Source organism: Neopsephotus bourkii, unplaced genomic scaffold, assembly GCF_033783945.1.
Source record: "Neopsephotus bourkii isolate Nb327-2 ecotype Australia unplaced genomic scaffold, CSIRO-AGI_Nbou_v1 NB_1663, whole genome shotgun sequence".
NCBI classification, from domain to species: Eukaryota; Metazoa; Chordata; class Aves; order Psittaciformes; family Psittacidae; genus Neopsephotus; species Neopsephotus bourkii.
Window position 1 is genome coordinate 7,938,674 of NW_026902137.1, and position 17,963 is coordinate 7,956,636.

At 42.5% G+C, this 17,963-nt stretch overlaps 1 protein-coding gene across 8 annotated transcripts in view; it reads right to left on the bottom strand.

The window, feature by feature from the left end:
- EYA2 (EYA transcriptional coactivator and phosphatase 2) overlaps positions 1 to 15,499 on the bottom strand; it is an 88,427-nt gene extending 72,928 nt beyond the window's left edge. For 2 of the 8 annotated variants that reach the window (XM_061375640.1, XM_061375638.1), the window contains exon 1: positions 14,090 to 14,241. In XM_061375640.1, the coding sequence (XP_061231624.1) occupies positions 14,090 to 14,154 (65 nt within the window). In that variant the 5' untranslated portion in view covers positions 14,155 to 14,241. The other 6 variants (XM_061375645.1, XM_061375642.1, XM_061375643.1 and 3 more) reach the window with 5 other exon arrangements.
- Between the last annotated feature and the right edge of the window lie 2,464 nt (positions 15,500 to 17,963).

The window sequence follows — 17,963 nt, forward strand, 5'->3', positions numbered from 1 at the left end:
TTCAAAATACAACTCACTTATTCACAGCACATAAAAATACAAGGCTGGCAAGAAATTGGAATGGGAATAAAAAACATATGAACCATACATACAACTAATCAAACATGTAAATTACCTTTAAAGTCACTTCACCACTGTAAGTTAACATTCAGCAGAACAAATTTGAGCAGTGTATTTTGAGTATTTACAACCTAGGAAAAATATTTCTTTTAAATGCATGTCAGGATAACACAACTTCCTTCCAAGGACTGATTATTTCAGGCCACTGAAGTGAAAAATGCTTAAGACTGAACACAAGCTTTGGTTGACAGCACTTAAGTGAGCCTGGAAATCTTCAAATTTACAGTGTCAGGAACTGTTGCACAACTTCTAGGCTAAAACTTCAGGGCAAAGCATACCTATATTCAGTCAACTTGCAAGTTAAAGCAGTCAGATTTTGACAACTAAACTTCAACTTCCCTTTTGCGTAAGTAATATCCAGCTCTAAGCACTTCACCATTCGTTGTCGGGGACCATCTGAAAATGCCTCCACAAGTAACATCCTAGCTATTTCTTCTTTACTGACATCTGATCTGTGGATTACAATCCAAGCTGTACTTCCAAAGGTCACAAGAATGTATCAATTGTTTGAAGCACTACAAAAAAAACCCCATGAAGCACTAAAAAAACCAAACCCATGACACAATTCAGGACTTGATTTTCAGTGACTCTGAAATAAGCACGGTATGAACTAACCTTTAAGAGTATATGCCAAGAATAATTTCAGGATCTTAAGTTCCAGTGACCACAAGATTGCAGATTCCATACTACTTCTTTTGGTAATGGTATCTGCATCAACACAGCATCACTTGAGGAAGGACAGAGAGCATCGTGTTGGCACAACAAAACCCCTTCATTAAGGAGACATCTGGGGCCACTAATAGTATGTCTGATGGGGGAGGCAACACCTCGCTAGATTGGGTTTCAAACCAAGTTCTGCATGAGGTGTTGAGCAAAAGAGAATTGGCTGCAAGCAGGACAACACAGGCCTGGTGGGTTTTGTTTACCATACAGTTAAAGGATCACTAAATGATTAATGAAAGACTTACAGTTTCTTTGTAGAGCTGCAGACAATATTTTGGGGCAAGACTTTGGCTTGTCAACTTAAGCATAAAAAATGCTTACATAGAGCTCTCTCCTGAGCTGACTGCTGTTCAAATGATTTTTCTAACTTGCTTCCCAGAACAAAACTCATAAATTTAAGGCTCTCTTGAGAAGACAAAAGAAGCTCAACAAAATGTTAGTTTGCCAACAGAGCATCTGGTGCATTACTATGTGTGATAAAACTAGCACCGTGTAGTCATCTCTACTTACCACCTTGTTAGCAGCTACAAGTGGCAAGATCCCTCTCAAAGTAAACCTACATCCACTGAGAACCGCAGAACCCTTTGCCCTCCTCAGACAACCTCTTCCCTGTGCACTCCAGGCTCCTCATTGGCACAGAGCCTCCATCAACCATCAGGAATGGCACATAAGGAACTGAACACATACCTTCCTTTGTAGCATAAATCAGGTAGAAGAACGATGCCATGCAAGCTTCAGGTTAATGGCTTTAAAAGCCCGGAAGCCCAACCTCTGAAGAAAATTTTAAATGTTATTTAAGCCTTGGGCACATGATTAAGATCAGATGATGGCCACCATTCGATGGCCACATGTCTCTATACTCTTTATACAAATATTAATAGAACACATGCAAAAAATCCAACATGTTTAAAAAGGGTGGGCCTCTGGAGAGGCAGGGAGCACAGGTCCTCTACGGTAGCCTTTCCCACCTTCAGAGCAGTTACAAGATTGCAAGCAACTTAAAATCAAAACACTCTCAAAAAAGCAGATCTAGCAAACACAAGATCCTCAACATGGAGAAAAAACATGTCCCTAGTTCAGACAGTCATTTAAAAATGACACCAGATTTCAACAGCCAGCATGCTACAAGTGCATTTAGATTGCTTTCTGAAAAAATACCAATCCTTAAACATCAGTAAAGCACAAATTCAACATTCTGTGCAGGATCATCTCTGCCCACAAGATGCCCCAATAGCCTTTCTGCATCAACTCGGAGACTTTTGAAAAGGTGGATCCCATTTTAGGTTTTACCACCCAGGACTGCTCTTTATTTACTTGCCTCTTACCTCAAGTGGGAGGCAGGATAAGCAAGGTTCACCATCCGTGTCACACTTCCCTTTCCTTCCCTGTTGAAAATCACTCCAAAATCGCCACCAATTCCCACCGGATGGGATGTGCAACTGCTCCAGATCCCAGTCCAATATGAATTAATAACGTGCTGATTTTGTCATCCTGTACTGGGTGTCTGTGCCCAGACACTGGCAGGGGGGCTGCAGGGGCCTTTTGTGAGGGGCTGCCCTGTGCCGGTTCCAGCCGGCTCCGCTACAGACCCACAGCAGGACCTGGCTGAGCCCGCTGGAGAAGCCAGTGGCGCCTCTGAAAGGGCAACGTTTGGCACAGTGATAAGGAAAACCGTGAGAGAAACAGCCCTGTGAGGCCCATCAAGGCCTCAGGGGAAGGCGGGAAGGGGGCGCTCCAGGCGCCGCAGCTCCTGAGGAGACCAGGCTGCAGCCGGTTGTGACAGGAACCCGAGGGGAGCCCGCACTGGAGCAGGGGAGAAGTGTGAGGAGGAGGAAGAAGAACTGGTAGAAAGGGAACGTTACACAATGGCTGCAGTCCCCTTTTCCTCACACTGCTCCGAGGGAGGTACAAGAACTGGGAATGAAGAAGCAAAGCTGAACCTGAGAGAAAAGGGCCGGCAGTGTTTAGTTCTTGCCTTTGTTTCTCAACGTGCAACACTATTTTAATTGGCAATAAATTAATCTTCCCCAAGCCTGTTTTGCTTGTGATGGTAACTGGCAAGCAATCTCCCTGTCTTTATCTTGACCCATGAGGTTCTTCATGTTATCTTCTCCCCCCGACCTGCTCATGAAGGGAGCCGGGAAAGGAGCTGGGCAGATGTCTGGCCGCCATCACAGGTCAACCCACCACACATACAAAAATGTGCCTTATTCACCCCAGTGCTCTCAAGAATACACTGAAATGGAAAGAAATAGCAAACCCAATAAATTTCCTTTCCAATAATTTCTGACAGAACATAAAATCTTCCTTTTCTCCAGCTAACTGTAGAATGGCTGAGACTACATCTTACTTTCTAGCAAGAAACAGAACTGTATTAATATGGCCTGGAGTCTGCGGGACACGTCTTCTAAACAAACACTTTTACCACAGTGTTGTCAGGCAGTTCATTTCTAACATGTACACTGTTTGGTGCAGGACTGGCTACTTCTTCCCAAACCTCTACCATCACTGCAGTCCTAACACTGAATCAGTCACTGTCACAGATATACATTGCTAGTGTGTGCCATTTTGGAGTGTACGAAAGAGTAGGTAAAGAGTAAACCAGAAAGCCCTCAAGAAGGTAGACTGCTGGAGAGGTACAGGCTGGTGATATTTGCTCCATCTGAAAGCATCCACTCCTCCACTGGAAACTAGACCAGTTGCTGTGGTTCTTGCACCCATAAAGTGAACAACAGAGGCTGCTTGCAGATATTCTGCTACCACAGGCTGACACTTTGCTGCTAATTGCCAATCGCCTATTTCAAACTCTGAAGCTGGTCATAAGCAGATACCCTCTATCCAGTATTCATACTCATGTTTTCCTGTGCCTACTCAAATGTGACATGAGTGCAGAATTGGTTTTTAAGGAATGGAGACCAAAATTTTCTCTCCTGACATTGCGATAGCTGGTGGTCCCCCTCCGCATACTGAGCTGTTGGGAATCGCAGTACTGGAAGGACATAAGCAGAGTCAAAATCTTGTTATTGCAGAAAATGCTAAGTGATGACACTGTGCAAGTGTCTGGACACTGGAATAACTCTCCCCTGGGAAAAATGACTTGTCGAGACACTGATGTGGCAGGGACACTGTGATCTTTGGTGTTGGCTTTGAGCTGTCAGTAGCTGCAGATGTTCTCTAGCAGCATTTTAATCTGTACAGTAAGTCTTGGACCAGATTCATTTAACATTGTGATAAGGTAAAAAAGCCAGCAGTAAGCAGAATGTGACTGTTTTTAACAAACAGTTTCTACTCAATTACCAGGATGCAGAACGTGCAGCTTGGAGAAGAACTGAACATCAGCCTGGGTATTACTGCATGTCAGAGCTCCTCCTCTGGAGTCGTATCAAGTGACTTTCCTCCTCAAACATGTCCTAATGAATACCACTGAAGCCTGCAGGTAAAATCCTTCTTCAGTCATTTTGCCCTGATTGATAGCTTTAGAACCTTCCTTCACACCACTTCGGCTGCTTTCCAGACCTTTATTTTTCTCTTTTTGGTAAGTGTCTGCAACGGGAAGTTGCACTGCGTTTTTTCACTGTACGTTTCTCTTAAAACTGACATCTTTGCATTGTAATGAAGGAACCCCTGGGTATTAGTGACAAATTAGTCACCGGCTAAAGAATATTTTCTTTTCGTTTCTATACCAGGTGGAAGATATTAAAATCTCTAGAGGAATTTCCCCTACTCTGCTACAATAAATCATCACACAATTTTCTTTTAAAATGACTTAATTTTAGTACCTTTAAAACTTCACCACAAATAAGAATCCCACAACTGTGTTAATGCAAAATTAAATAGTCTTGTTAACTTAATCGGGGAAACATTATCATAAAGAACACATATTTACTTTTACTTTGAAAATTAATGTATTTTTACTTTGAAATTTTAAATTATATTTTTAAAATAAGGAATTATTTTCTGAGAACAACAACAAAAAAGTCCATGTACCTGCCATAGGTAGAAGTATCACCTTCAATAAGTTAGCAAAGACTCTTTTCCCATCAGTAATTATCTAACTTAATAGGAAACCGTATTTAAAAAATCTACAGAAGATGCTGCAGTCTGCAAAAAAGATGAAGTCTTGCACTGACTATTTTCTGTTGAAGAACTTGTAAAGGAGCAGCCAAAGTAGAGGAAAAAAACCCAAACAGAACAGAAAAACGCAGGTAGTTTGCTGAAGTTACAGGCCACTGGAATACAGCAAAACATCCAGTGAAGGCACAGCTTTGCCTTTTTCCTTCTTTTTTTTTTTTTCTAGAAAGTGGTCAGTGATATTTTAACTCTCATATTATGAAAAAGTTGATACTCAAAATGGTAACTTCACAACTGTGCAGACTTTGTGACATTTCAGTGGGTTTTTCCACTTAAGGCAGATAAACTACTACAGTTTATAATAAATACTACAGAAGTGGCTTATGGCTTCTGATTATGTGCTCTTAATCACCAATTAAGTCAATTTTCCATGTTGTAATAGGTCCATAATATATATAGGTAAACCAGGCAGTGAAAGAGTTCATTTTACAAGTGAAAGTAACACCAGGATCAAGATAAAAATTTAAGAGTCCTGCCCTACCAGCAAAGGAATGGCAGGAGGGTGTCTATCAGTAAATACAATACATAAAGTCTACATACAATTGTTTTTTCCTCCATTTGCCAAGGTTTTCCCTGGCACTCCCTGAGGAGTGGAGGAAGATCAATTAAAAAGCAGAAATGTAAAACCAAAGCATTAAACACTACTAGATATTTAAGATCCCACAGTGCTTCCTACAAGTATAGCGCATCACTCCACCACTTTCCCAGGGGAGTTCCTGCTCTGATAATTATCATCTGTCTGCTCACAAAGTTCAAGTTCAAAACAATAATCATTTTCCACTTCCTGCACTAAACCAGGGCACAATGCTTCTGTGCATCATTAAGCAACCATCCTGCTCCACCACAGATATGGTTAAACCACTGTTGTGATTGAATAATCCTGATTTGTGGCAGGGGCGACTAAGGGAAGTAGAAGCACTGGGCTTTAAGAAGTAAAACACCAGGCTCTAACATCAATACATCTGACTGTTAGCAGCATCATCCTTTATCCCTTTCAATTCAAAATCAAGCATTTGTCCCCACCCATACTTTGCCGGGGGAGGGGGGGGCATAAGTGGTGTTTCAAAACTAATCTAGCCCAGAAGTTTTGCTGCATCTCAAATATTTTACAGAAGATTCAGTCTTCTGTAAAATATTTGGCTTTCTTAGTCCCCCTCCCCATCCATTTCTCTTCAACAATTTACATTCACCCCCTGCAGTGAACAGGAAGGATGGTTGCCAAACAAACAAAATGAAGTCATATGTAATAAGCAGAATATGCCTTCTTTCGAATCACAAATTTTTCAGGTGCAGAGATACTGCAGAGGGCAATTTTAACGACAGAAAGCAAAAGCCTGTCAAAGTTTTAACACAGAAGACGTCTTATATTGCCTTGTACAGGGTTACACACATTTACAGCATTGCTGTAAAAACGATTACGTATTTTAGGTCAGAGACCTAAGCTTGCCTTTTATTCGGAGACAACTGAGTTTTATTAAAAGCAATATTCCTCTAAAGTAGATATTTACACAATGGGATACCACGGTTAAAGAGAATGAGGATATCGATAATGTTATTTCAAAAACTGAAAAGAAAATTGGTGCCTGCCTTATTTCCCCGCTACATACCTAACTCCACCAACACACTTAAGATTATTAGGTTAGAAGAGACGTTGTGTCAAGTACCAAGTCATATCATGACAAAGGTCTTTCTGTGCAGGAGGTTACATCCACTGTTACCACACGGGTTGCGGTACCTCCCTCTCAGGGATCTGTTCTGGCTTCACACCCGGTTTGTATTTGTTAGCTTTTGCTAACTGCTGCTGAAAACCTTTGCGGAGTTGCAGATAAGACCTGTAAGTGTGGATAGCACAGAAAGATGGTGACTCCTGCTCCTGTTTTGCAAGGCTAAGGCACTGAAGCGGTCAGCTGGTTGTACTGATAGCAGTTACAATGTGATTTTAAAAAATCTTGGGTTGTTTTATGCACTTGGGCAACAAGTACACAAGATTTAAAACTGCTCCCTCTCAGTAAGAGAGTGAAATGATTAGGAACTGCAATGGCAGCAGGACTGAACCTAATATACTTACCCCAGTTAAACACAAGCAAGGAGAAAATTTATCTACTTTCTATGAGTATGAAGGCTGACCTACTGCTAACTCATATTTCAGTGGAAAGCAGTAGCATCAACATAGCACTTACCAAACATAAGCTAGCAAAACCCATGCTTTTATAAATCCAAATAATGAAGTTAGCTTACTACAAAAAAGGGAAAATTTGGACACAGCAATTATAACATTCAAATGTTTTACTTATAAAAGTGTCATGTTTCATAAAAAATTGTTCTTTTTAGTTTAAGGGTGAAGAAAACAATCTCTTTTTCAAAGAAAAAGTATTGCTCAATTCTAAACAAGATTTTGAGTTGTTTCAGCCACAGAAATGGGAAAAAATAATAAATTTGCATAGCTTACAAAACTGAAGTACACATTGTCAACATTTACTGAAAGGAAAGCATTTTGTAAATACATTTTGACTTGACTTGCAAGCAAAGAATTGTCAGAATTCAATCTTAAGTTGGTAACTGAGCACAGAAGAGCAGTTACAAGGGGAATCAAAACTGGTGATACAGATCTATATACAAAACTGATCAAAGTTCTTTCACAGTAGCTGTAGGACAATTACACAGAAAAAAGCTGAATCAAATGTGTCATCGATGGACACCATTTGCAATACATGCAAAACTTGCCTTTAAGACAGCTGATGAGTCTCTGCATGGTGCAGAGACTAAGTTGTAAATAACTGCAGCCCCAAATTGCTTTGCTTACTCAACCTATTTAAAAACAAAAAAGTTTCAGATGCCTGCCCCACTTTCCCCTCACAGTTTCTTGTGGGTGCCTGAGTAATCCTGGAGGCATTTCCAGATTTGAAGGCATTTGCTGAGTTTAAGAAATTTTCCCCACGTCTCCTTGTCTTTGTTTGGAAGTACCAGGCTTTCCTACACTGGTTGAGTTTCTCTGTGAAGTCTGCCCAGAGAGAGACACAGAAAGAGGCACCAACCCTCTGTTGGTTAACTAGTTACTATCTGGGCTGACTGGTATTAAATCCTTCTTTTTATTTAGGATTTTATTTATTTATTTATCTGGGCTGTTTTCTTTCTCAAAAGCAGGGATGGCAAATGAGAATTTCTGCACCACAATACTGAACGCCTAGAGTTAGGCACCACAGAGCAGAAAATTACCCATTTTCTTAAACCTTTCTGCACATCTAAGGGACAATTAAATTTGGACCTTCTTTAATTACTGCAACCCAGAAAAGCAGGGGCCCATGGGCAGCAGAGAGAAACTCTGTCTGCAGAATGACTTGGCTCTGACCAGGCTTATAGTCTGTAGCACTGGTTTATTTAAAGACATTCCCAAAGAAGTCTACTATTGTTGAAATAATTCAAGACTTCCATTTCCCTGAATTATTAAGTGATGTTGCAGCAAAGGCAAGTTGAGGTTCTACTGTGCATAAATTTCCTCTCCAAAAAGCAGAGGGGAGATGAATGACATTTCATGTAGCACTCACACAAAAACACAGACGTGAAGAAATCTTAGGTTTGTAACCAAACACTTTAAACCTTCATTTCCTTTAAAGGGAACTAGCTGGGAATAAGTTAGAAATGGGCTATCATCAAGGAAGTTTGTAATATCTGAACAACAAACTTCAATCCATTTCTACCAGTCTCTGTCTACCAATAAGAATCCCTTCACCTGCTTTTCAAGTTGCTAAGGCCCAACTCATATCCAGGCTTTCCTGGCCTCAATCCCATTTTCACTCTTTGTATTCAAACCTGGCAGCAACAGAAAAACCCCAGCACTCTTTCAAACAACAAAATCCCACACCCCAACGAAACACGCATTCTGTTTCTACAAAAAAAATGTCAGTCAACAAATAGGCACAAATTTCACAATGGCTGAGGTCATTCCCTTGAAGTCATTAGGGTTTGTGGGTGAGTTTTCCTGGTGGTTTTAACATTGGTTTCTGTGATTGCAGTTATGCTTATTTATGCATTTAAGGCGTATGATCTAATACACTTAAGGTTTAACTACTTCATTCTTTTGACATTCTTTCCAAATTATAAAAAGGATTCTTGGTGTTTTCACTGCCTTGGTAAAGAAACAAAATTGCTGTCCACATAATTTCTTAAAAATACAGAACAGAGTAAGTACTTGCTGAAAATAATTCAAAAGAAAAAAACCCTACACCAGACATTCCCCCCAAGTGTAACACTTCTTTCTGTCCTCACTCTCCAACCTTCTGAGGGAGCCTATTTTTTTTTTAGAAATAGCTGTTTTGCTGGCTTTTTCAAAACAATATTCAGGCCTTCAGTGTCCTTCAGTTACAACTTGTAATCAACACAGAACTTTAGTACAGTTTTTTTAAATCCCTTCTATTTTTACTGTTATGCTTTTTAAAAAGTGCACATTTGTGGCATGCTTCATTCACATTGCAACTTCCACAGCCACTTTGATCTCTACAGTAATGCTCGTTTCAGTCAATGCCTTTTGGTTATTATCTACTGGGGGTCTTTGCTTGAGAAAAACCATAGAAGTTAATTTTCTATTTCTTTTCTATTAGAAATTAAAATTATCTTCTTCCTCCGAGCAAAAAAAGCCCGAACAGCTGCCACCATCCAAATCAGGCTGGAGAAATTCACTGACTTTTCAGACACGTTCAGAAACATTTTCAAGCAGCTTAAATAAATAATGGAATTGTGTATGCCTGTGTACATGCGTATCTCTCCCTCAACGCTGCATGCAGTGCATGGCTACTAGCTTGTATACATAAATTATATTAGAAGATTTTAAGTAAACTTTTCAAATTGAGGCCGTGGTTACTTCTCCACAAGGTATTTCCAGTGTCCCTGATAAATCCAAGCATGATTCTAATCAATGAGAGAAAGAGCAGACAGCAGCCTGCAAGCTTGGTCAAGACGGAAGAGCCTGTTCCTGCTCCATCCCTGTGGATGGAGGTGCCATCTCTGCTCTTGAGCCTCAGTTCATCATCACCACCAGATACAGCTGTTTCGAGTCCAACAATGACCTGGCCACATCAACAAAACATTATTCACTGGCACACAAAATGCACTGAACTCCACAAGCCGTTGGACCCCCAACTTCCTGATGCTGTAAAATACCACAATTTATAGCCACACATTTTGTGGGCACAACAACAACCTCTGGGCCTCCCCTCTCCCCTGCTTCTCCTCCCTTTCCAAGCTGCTTTTTCTAATCGAACCCCAACTAAAACAATCTTCCACAAATTATAGCAAGCCTTCCTTAAAATTCCCCATAAACCTTACCGCAACCCTGCAGCAGACTTCTGGCTTTCCACAGAGCCTCTGTACATAAACATGAGAGAAAATACCTTAGCACGGCACTAATGAAGTATTTCCCAGACACAGCAGAGGTGACAAACAGAATAAGACCAAAGCCAAGATGCCATCTCGACTTCAGGCAAACAACCTCCTCTGACCTCTGGCAGCTCCCACACACTATTAAACAAAAAGTATTCTCTCCATGTTAATGAACCATGTACAATCTAACAGATAATGCCATGTTAAACAAACATGTTTATATGTGACTCCTAATGCTAGCACTTAAGAAGCTTCAGACAAATAATTTTAAATGGGAAGGATTATGCCCATGTAATCTTTCCCCTCTCATTCTACACATCTTTGAAATAACTCAAATACATAATTGAAGTCCAAGTAGAAAGAATGTGTGAAAAGACGTTTGACCATTTTTAATTAAATATTCTCTCTGTGACACACTCATTGGAACCATCTATGCAGTGACCACTATTTTGGATCCAACTTTCCTCTCACACCTCTTGCAGCTGTAAATCAAGAGCAACTGAAGAGCCTGTGAAGAAGGAAACTGGATCAGGTTTTGTATGCTGTGAGCAAAAAAATATTTTGCACAACGACTGCTGAGTCCTAAACCCTTATTCCTGTGTTCTCCCTCCAGCTTCAACACTCTGGCAGCAACAAATCTACCTGCAAATGGCAACACCTCCAGGCCCCAAATGACCAAACTAAGATGAGCAATTATTTGCATCCTAATTGAGGGGCTTATCTTCACCTGATTAAAACAAGGTATTTGTTAAACATCATTACTTGAGTTAAGATCTGCAAGTAAAGATGAAGTATTGTTTTAAGAATTAGACTCCATGAACAATTGTTTTCTGATGAGAGCTCTTAACAAACAACCCCAACAAGGATGGTCTATCTGGCTTTTCAGTAGAAAAGGGAGGGAAAGAGATATGCCCAGTTCTCCCTGTTTATATCATACTGAATATTATGCCAAGAGGTTTGACTAGGGTTTTTTTGTTACTTTTGCTTTTTAGAGATACACACTCAAAAAAATCTTGTACTTTCACTAAATGAAGCCATGAAAAGGAGGATTCATGTGAAACCTGAATGGCTTTACTTTTGTATATGCCATTGTTTACAGCTCTAAACGTTTTTTTGGTTTTTTTTTTTTTGGTATAACTATTTTTCTGTCCCCTGGGTAAAATGTGGAATTTGATGAAAAGAACCTCACTGTTACTCCAGGAGATGACACCAAAACAAGTGGCTATTGCTGTAAATGATACGCATGCATACAGTAACTATACATTGGAAACTGCAGTACAAGATTTCCCTACTTGATCTACTAAATTACCTTACGAGATATGTTTAAAATCTTCGGATTAAAACTGCAGTGTTCCATGGGGTCTGAAAACAATTTGGATTTGCAACTTCATTTAACAGTTTGTCCCCAGTAAGAGTTACCCCAGCCAGGCAAAATTAATTAAAATGTATTTTCTTTTCATTCTAAGAAACTTCTGCTAGTTTTCCCAAAATTTTAAGAACATTTTTCACTGCACAGGTAATCTTAACCACTTCCACAGATTAAGTCTAACAACCTGTGAATTTATTGGAGAAGGAATTTACTGCAAGGAATAATTAGTCTTCAGCACTGTTCTTGCTTGTTCTCCAGCTGAAGACACCTTAAAACCATCTGGTCATTGCAAAAATTGGCACAGAAGAAACAAATCTTACTGAAGAGAATTATAGCTGATTTCAAAATAGCTGTTTTACTACTACACATCATAAATAACAGTTGAGAAGACAGCAGAAAATTACCGACTTCTTTAATTGCTTTCTTTGTCAGCAGTGTGTACATATACACACTGCCATCCAAATACAGCACGGCTGACTTCAGTACGATGCCTTACAGGCTTGAAGTTAAACATGCAACTAATTATTGCAGGATTAATAGTTAAATTACTCAGTTTTCAGGAAAATCTAGCATACCAGCTAGCTAAGCACAACACCACAGCAACACACAAGATTCTTTAAGTGACATTCTGAGATAAAGTTCTTCATATCTATACCTGAGTTTAATTCCTTTGTATAATGAAGGCGTACCCACACACATCGCATATCTGAATATGAGGCTTATGGAGAGGGAATAATCAATAACATTTTTATTTCTCCCTAATGAACCTTTTCTAATGAAATTTAAGACTGCCAAGGCTGCGAGATATTTGGAACAGGAGCCCATTTCCAACATTTCAACCAAATAATGGTGATAAGATTAGCGAGTCATAGGAATCAAGTCTCTATGTAGTATCTTAGAAGAAAACGAGCTGAGGAGAGCAGGCTGGACAAAGCAAAGCAAAACAAAACAAATCGATGAGTCTAAACCCAAAAGAGTACACCGCTTGCTATTTAGCCAAATGCTTTGACCTGTTGGTTGGAGGAGGAGAAAACGCATGAGAATTGCGTGGACAATTTGACTCAATAACTCACAATTTAATTTTGCATCATGCATTATTATTTTTTTAATTAAGATATCTAAGTTAGAATAATTAAATCAAGTTATCAGCTGCTGTGGCATTTCAAGTTAATTTTCAAAACATGCTTATAAAGTTTCTGGAATGTTTCCAAAGCTGCAAGCACTGATTATTTTCAAGGCAGTCTTCCCTGCCTGCATGTATAACTTTTGAGGCCACATGATGCCTTGAATTTCAAAGCAGAAGTAAAAATTCATTTTTTTTTAAAGAATAGAAATGGTTTATTCATGTCAAAAAGGATGAGGAGAAAGAATTTATGCTGCATGTAGCAACAAGTAACACAAAACAAGGAACACTAAATATATGAAACGATCTAAGAAACATTCATTTATACATAGCACATCTAGTTTAAATATATGCCATCTTTTGAGGACCAGACCACCCTAATAAAGACAGATGTAGACATGCAGAAGGAATTTAGACATGGTTTCTCGATATACTGGGGGGGGGGGGAAGGAACCCTTCTATAAGTGGCATTGCAGAGGTAAAAATCCTCAGTAAATCAATAAATTAATAAAGTTCATGAGAAAGATTAAACAATAACCCCCTCCTGCCATCGCCTTTACCGGCGCTGCGGGATGTGTGAATCTGATACCACGCTAAACAAAATCTCTGTTAATATTTGATGTAAACCAATAAATTGTTTATGGGTTAACCATATGTATTTTAACAATTACCATTTTATACAACAGAATATATCATTACTCGAAACGCCTGAAAACCAGACACGAACAATTTCCTTCAGAGGCCATCCACTGGTCTCAGGCATAATTTAGCACTCAAAAAAGTTTACTTAAACGGCATAAATCACAGTGCAGAGTTTTCGTCGTATAAGCAACAGCAAAAAAAAAAAGCATTAACTCATTTTATTTAAATGCACGCTTCGGCTTTTTAAATCATTACTAAACGAAGTTGGGCTTAAAGTAAAACCTAACGCTGCGCCGCGCTTCAATTCGCTACCTCTTGCTTATTGTGGGTCGCAAGTCCGCACGCAGAACTCAAACACGCCACCGCCCTCCGTGCTCCGCGCTCGCGGAAAGCGGCTCCCCCACCGCCGCCGTGCCCGCACGGGTTGCGGGGAGAGCGATTTGCTTCGCTCCGCGCACCGCACGGCGCGACACCCGCGGAAAGCGGTTTCACACTTCGGGTTTGAGGCGGGCACGCAACTCCCCACTCAGAACCCGCTGCCTCCGGCTCCCTCCACAGGCGCGGAAGAACCTACTTCGCCACCGCACGCCCCTGCCCGTACTCACCGGCGGTGCAGCGCGGAGCCGCAGCGCTGCGGAGTGTGCGCGCCCGCTGCGGGCGCAGTGAGCATGTGCGAGGCGGGCGCGCATGCCCGCGGAAAGGAGCGGAGCGGGGCGGTGGCTCCGCACCCCGCGCTGTGCCCCAGGCGCGCCCACCCCCCTGTCCCCGCTGCGCCTCCCGCCGAAGCCCGCGGGGTGCGGAGCGCTGCGGTGCGCCCCGGCTGGTCCCGCCGGCACACGCAGCGCGAGGGACGGCGCGGGGATTTTTAATCGGTTCATCTGACCTGTTGCTTCCCCGGTAGCGAGCCCGGAACACGCGGCCCCTCCGCCCCCCGCTGCAGCCTGTCACCGGGACCGGCGGCCCCTCGCGGGCCTCCCCCCGCTCTGCCCGCCGTCGGGGCCGGCCGGTCCGCGCCGCACCTACCGCACGCGTGGGGCCGCGGCGTGTCCCGGCGCCCGCACGGCCGCGCTCCCGCTGTGCGGGACTGGGGCGAGGAGAGGAGGAGCCTCCCGCGGGTCCCGCACGGCCCCTCCGCGGTTTCCCAGACCCTGCCGGACGCAGGGAGAGCGGTGGCGGCCGCTGCCCCGCGTTCTCCAGCAGCCGGCGGTCGGTGTTGTCGCTGGTAGCAGGTACTCCCAGCTCGCTTTTCTGCCTTCGCGGTTACAGTTTTGCCTTTGTCGGTGCCATCAATGTGCATTTAGCTGCAAGTTTTTAAAAGTCATTGATGGTATAAAACTTGGACACTTGTATACCGCGGGAAAACACCTTATCTGCAGGCTCTGCTCCCGTGCAAACAGCCATTTCGCTACAGTCCTTGAGTTACTGATCTCTAGTGACAATTTAAAATAGCAATCTAAAAGGAAGAGCTCGTGTGGACATCTATTTTTCTTACACACACTGTGCCACGGAGCCATACACCCTGCAGACCTGCAGAAATAGCTTCACTCACACAAGCCATCCCCCTGCCCTCATGCACATGGAGCATCACAGAGTTCCTGGCTCCCAGAGGGTGAAAACCCCCAGGGGTGATCTTGCTTCTGGCTCTGATCTCCTCAAGGGGACCAGAATGGATCTGTGGCCATACAGACACACTGCCCCTTATCCCATGCCAGCACAAAATCAGAGGCAGCCTCACGTGTGCATGTTGAGGGGGACTTCTGCTCTTGTCTGGTGTGATGGGCTCCTCTAGTAGGCACATCATCAGCTTCTCTACCCACCCAAGAGAGGGGCAACAGGCACCTTTGGAGGCTTATGCTTGTGAAATGTGCTGGGGCCTCCCACCACATGCACCCTCCACACGTCTCTTGTGCTCTACACCATGTGCACAGCTTCACGTGCTCGCCTTGTCCCTACACATGGCATCGGCACCATACAGCAGCCCCTTCCCACTGTCGTACCTGCTCGCTGGGGACGCAGCCTGGGCACAGTGGCACTGAAGCGTTTCATTTCCTCACCTGCTCTTCCTCTTTATTCCCTGCTTCTCACCAGTCTGAGGCGGTCTGCAGCTCTCCAGTTCTGTCTCTCCAGCACTGGGGAGGCATCAGAGGAGACCTGCAAGTCCTCACCCTGACGGCTTTTATTATACCTAGCCCTTTCCTCAGGAAGGAGATATCTCATGAACCACAGTGGAAAAGCCAAAGGAGCACAAAGGGTGTTGAGTTCAGGGTTTGAACAAGCTGCAGCCCACTCATGGGTTTAACTCAAAATTTTGACAATGGAACAAAAACATCATTGCAACGAGACAGCTGTTTTTACTATCAAAATCTCTCAGATCAGTTTGACTGCAAAGTGTGTTCTACAATCCAAAGGAGACAAAGCTCCCAGCATCAGCTCGGAGCTGGCAGTCTTCCTAGCATGAGCTACCTCCCGCCGGCCTAGAAAAACCAAAGCTCTTTTAGTTGTTATTCCCCATCAGTTCTCAGCACTAACCCCCCGATTTCCCCACAGATTATCTGCAGTTCTGCATTTATACCGCTCTCACACTGAACTCTGAGAGACTGCTGGTTTGGGGGACTTCCTTGCTGCTATTCATGCCTGTAACCATGGTTCTGGTGAGGAGTCTCTGAAGTACAAGAAAGCCTTTAGCTCAGTTTTGAAAAACATCAAATAAAAATACTTTTCCTTCCCCCCCCCTGCCCTGCCCAAAACCCCAATTGCCACATTAGCTCCTTTTGAAGCTGGTCTTAACAAGTAAGTTCATATACGCTAATCATCTAAAAATGCCTTGCTTGCAAAACGCACTCGACCCCTGATTTCACAACATATTTGAATATATGCTTAGTTTAATGCATGTGAATAGTCCTGCAACAATCAATACAATTATTTACTTAAGTGCTTAAAGCCAGGCAGGTATTTAAGAACTAGTATTGTTTGTGGTAATGCCACTGCAAGCCAGTCAGAGACCAGGACCTCACTGTTTGCACAGCACCCTGCACACAAAAAGACACTCCTTGTCCCTTTCAGTATAAGTAATTTTTGTAAGTTGTGAATTGGTGCCAGAAACACCTTTCTTGAGCTGGTGGGTAAACATCATTTGTCTACTGTAATATCCCTTTTATTTACTGAAAACATTGTATGCAATATTTCAAAAAGTAGATAAGGGCACAGTGGGAAAAGGCTGCAAAAGGGAAGATAAAGGATATTTTTCAATTAGGAATTATAAAGATTTTCATCATTGTTAGTATCCAGCAAAATACCTGTAGAATTTAAAAGCCATTTGGAAAGGAAAGGGAACAAAATGGTTTCTGCCCCATAGATGAGACTGCAGGCTGGGGTGCACAGGTCAGATAGCTGCATAAAGTACCAGGCTGCAAGACAAGAGAGAGTAGGAGCAAGTTCTAGGAGTTGGCTCAATAAAAGTCTCCATTTTATCAAGCTGGGTCATCATCAGACTTGTAATGCCAGGGATTTCTCAGTGGTGGAATTTTTTATCGTCAAAGACCAAGGAAGGTTTGGAGAGGGGGTTTGCCTGACTTGCTGCCTTCTGCTTATTCCCATGTACCATAAACTTACAGAATAAAGGGAAACTGCATACCCACCAAACGGAAATGCTCTCAGTCTTCTGCCTGGGTGACAGTCTCCTGGACAGATTGAGGAGCTCATGGTCCTCCTTGGGCACCCCAGAAGACTGGAGCAGCCAGCACATACCTTGTCCTTAGGGCACATGGGGAACCACCTTCTTTCAGAGCTTGGGATCCACAGAGCGTATTCCATAGTGTGGGAGAGCCTACAGCTACACCTCAGCCTCTCCTCAGAGGAAGCAAGAAGCTGGATCCTGTAGTTTAGTCACTATGGAAAATGTATTTCTTTTGAGGATATATTTCCAGTTTCTTCTGTCCACCTCATTGTCAAAATGAACAGTTACATCAGTACAAACAACTGGTTCCATTTCTAAAACCAAGAAATGAGCCAGTATTTAACTTCAGCTTCCCCTCTGACCAGTAAGACATGATGCCACCCTCTGGCGCAAGCCAGGGTGAGAAGCCCTCAAAAAGGGTATGGAGGATTTATTGGGGTACAGAATATGGTTAACCCCAAGCACAGAAATACCCAGAGTCAGACCCTGAGTGTCATGAAATTGCTTTACAAAGTGTAAAATCTTAAAAGCAATGCAGTTTGGGCTCTTACTAATTGTTCTCCGGCCCTTGGGTTCATGTTTTCAATTTCTCTTTGCAACCACAATGCTGAGTAACTTACTTGTCTTCTAAAATTAAAACTGAGAATCTCACATTTTCATGTTTTCACATGATGCCAGAGCTCAGGCTTTGTGGGGAAAAGAAACACCACACCAAATCCAAAACACCCCAACCCTCACATTTTAGAAGACTTTCAACAAAATTGCGAAAGTTGGCAACCATAAAATTTCCTAACACATTATTT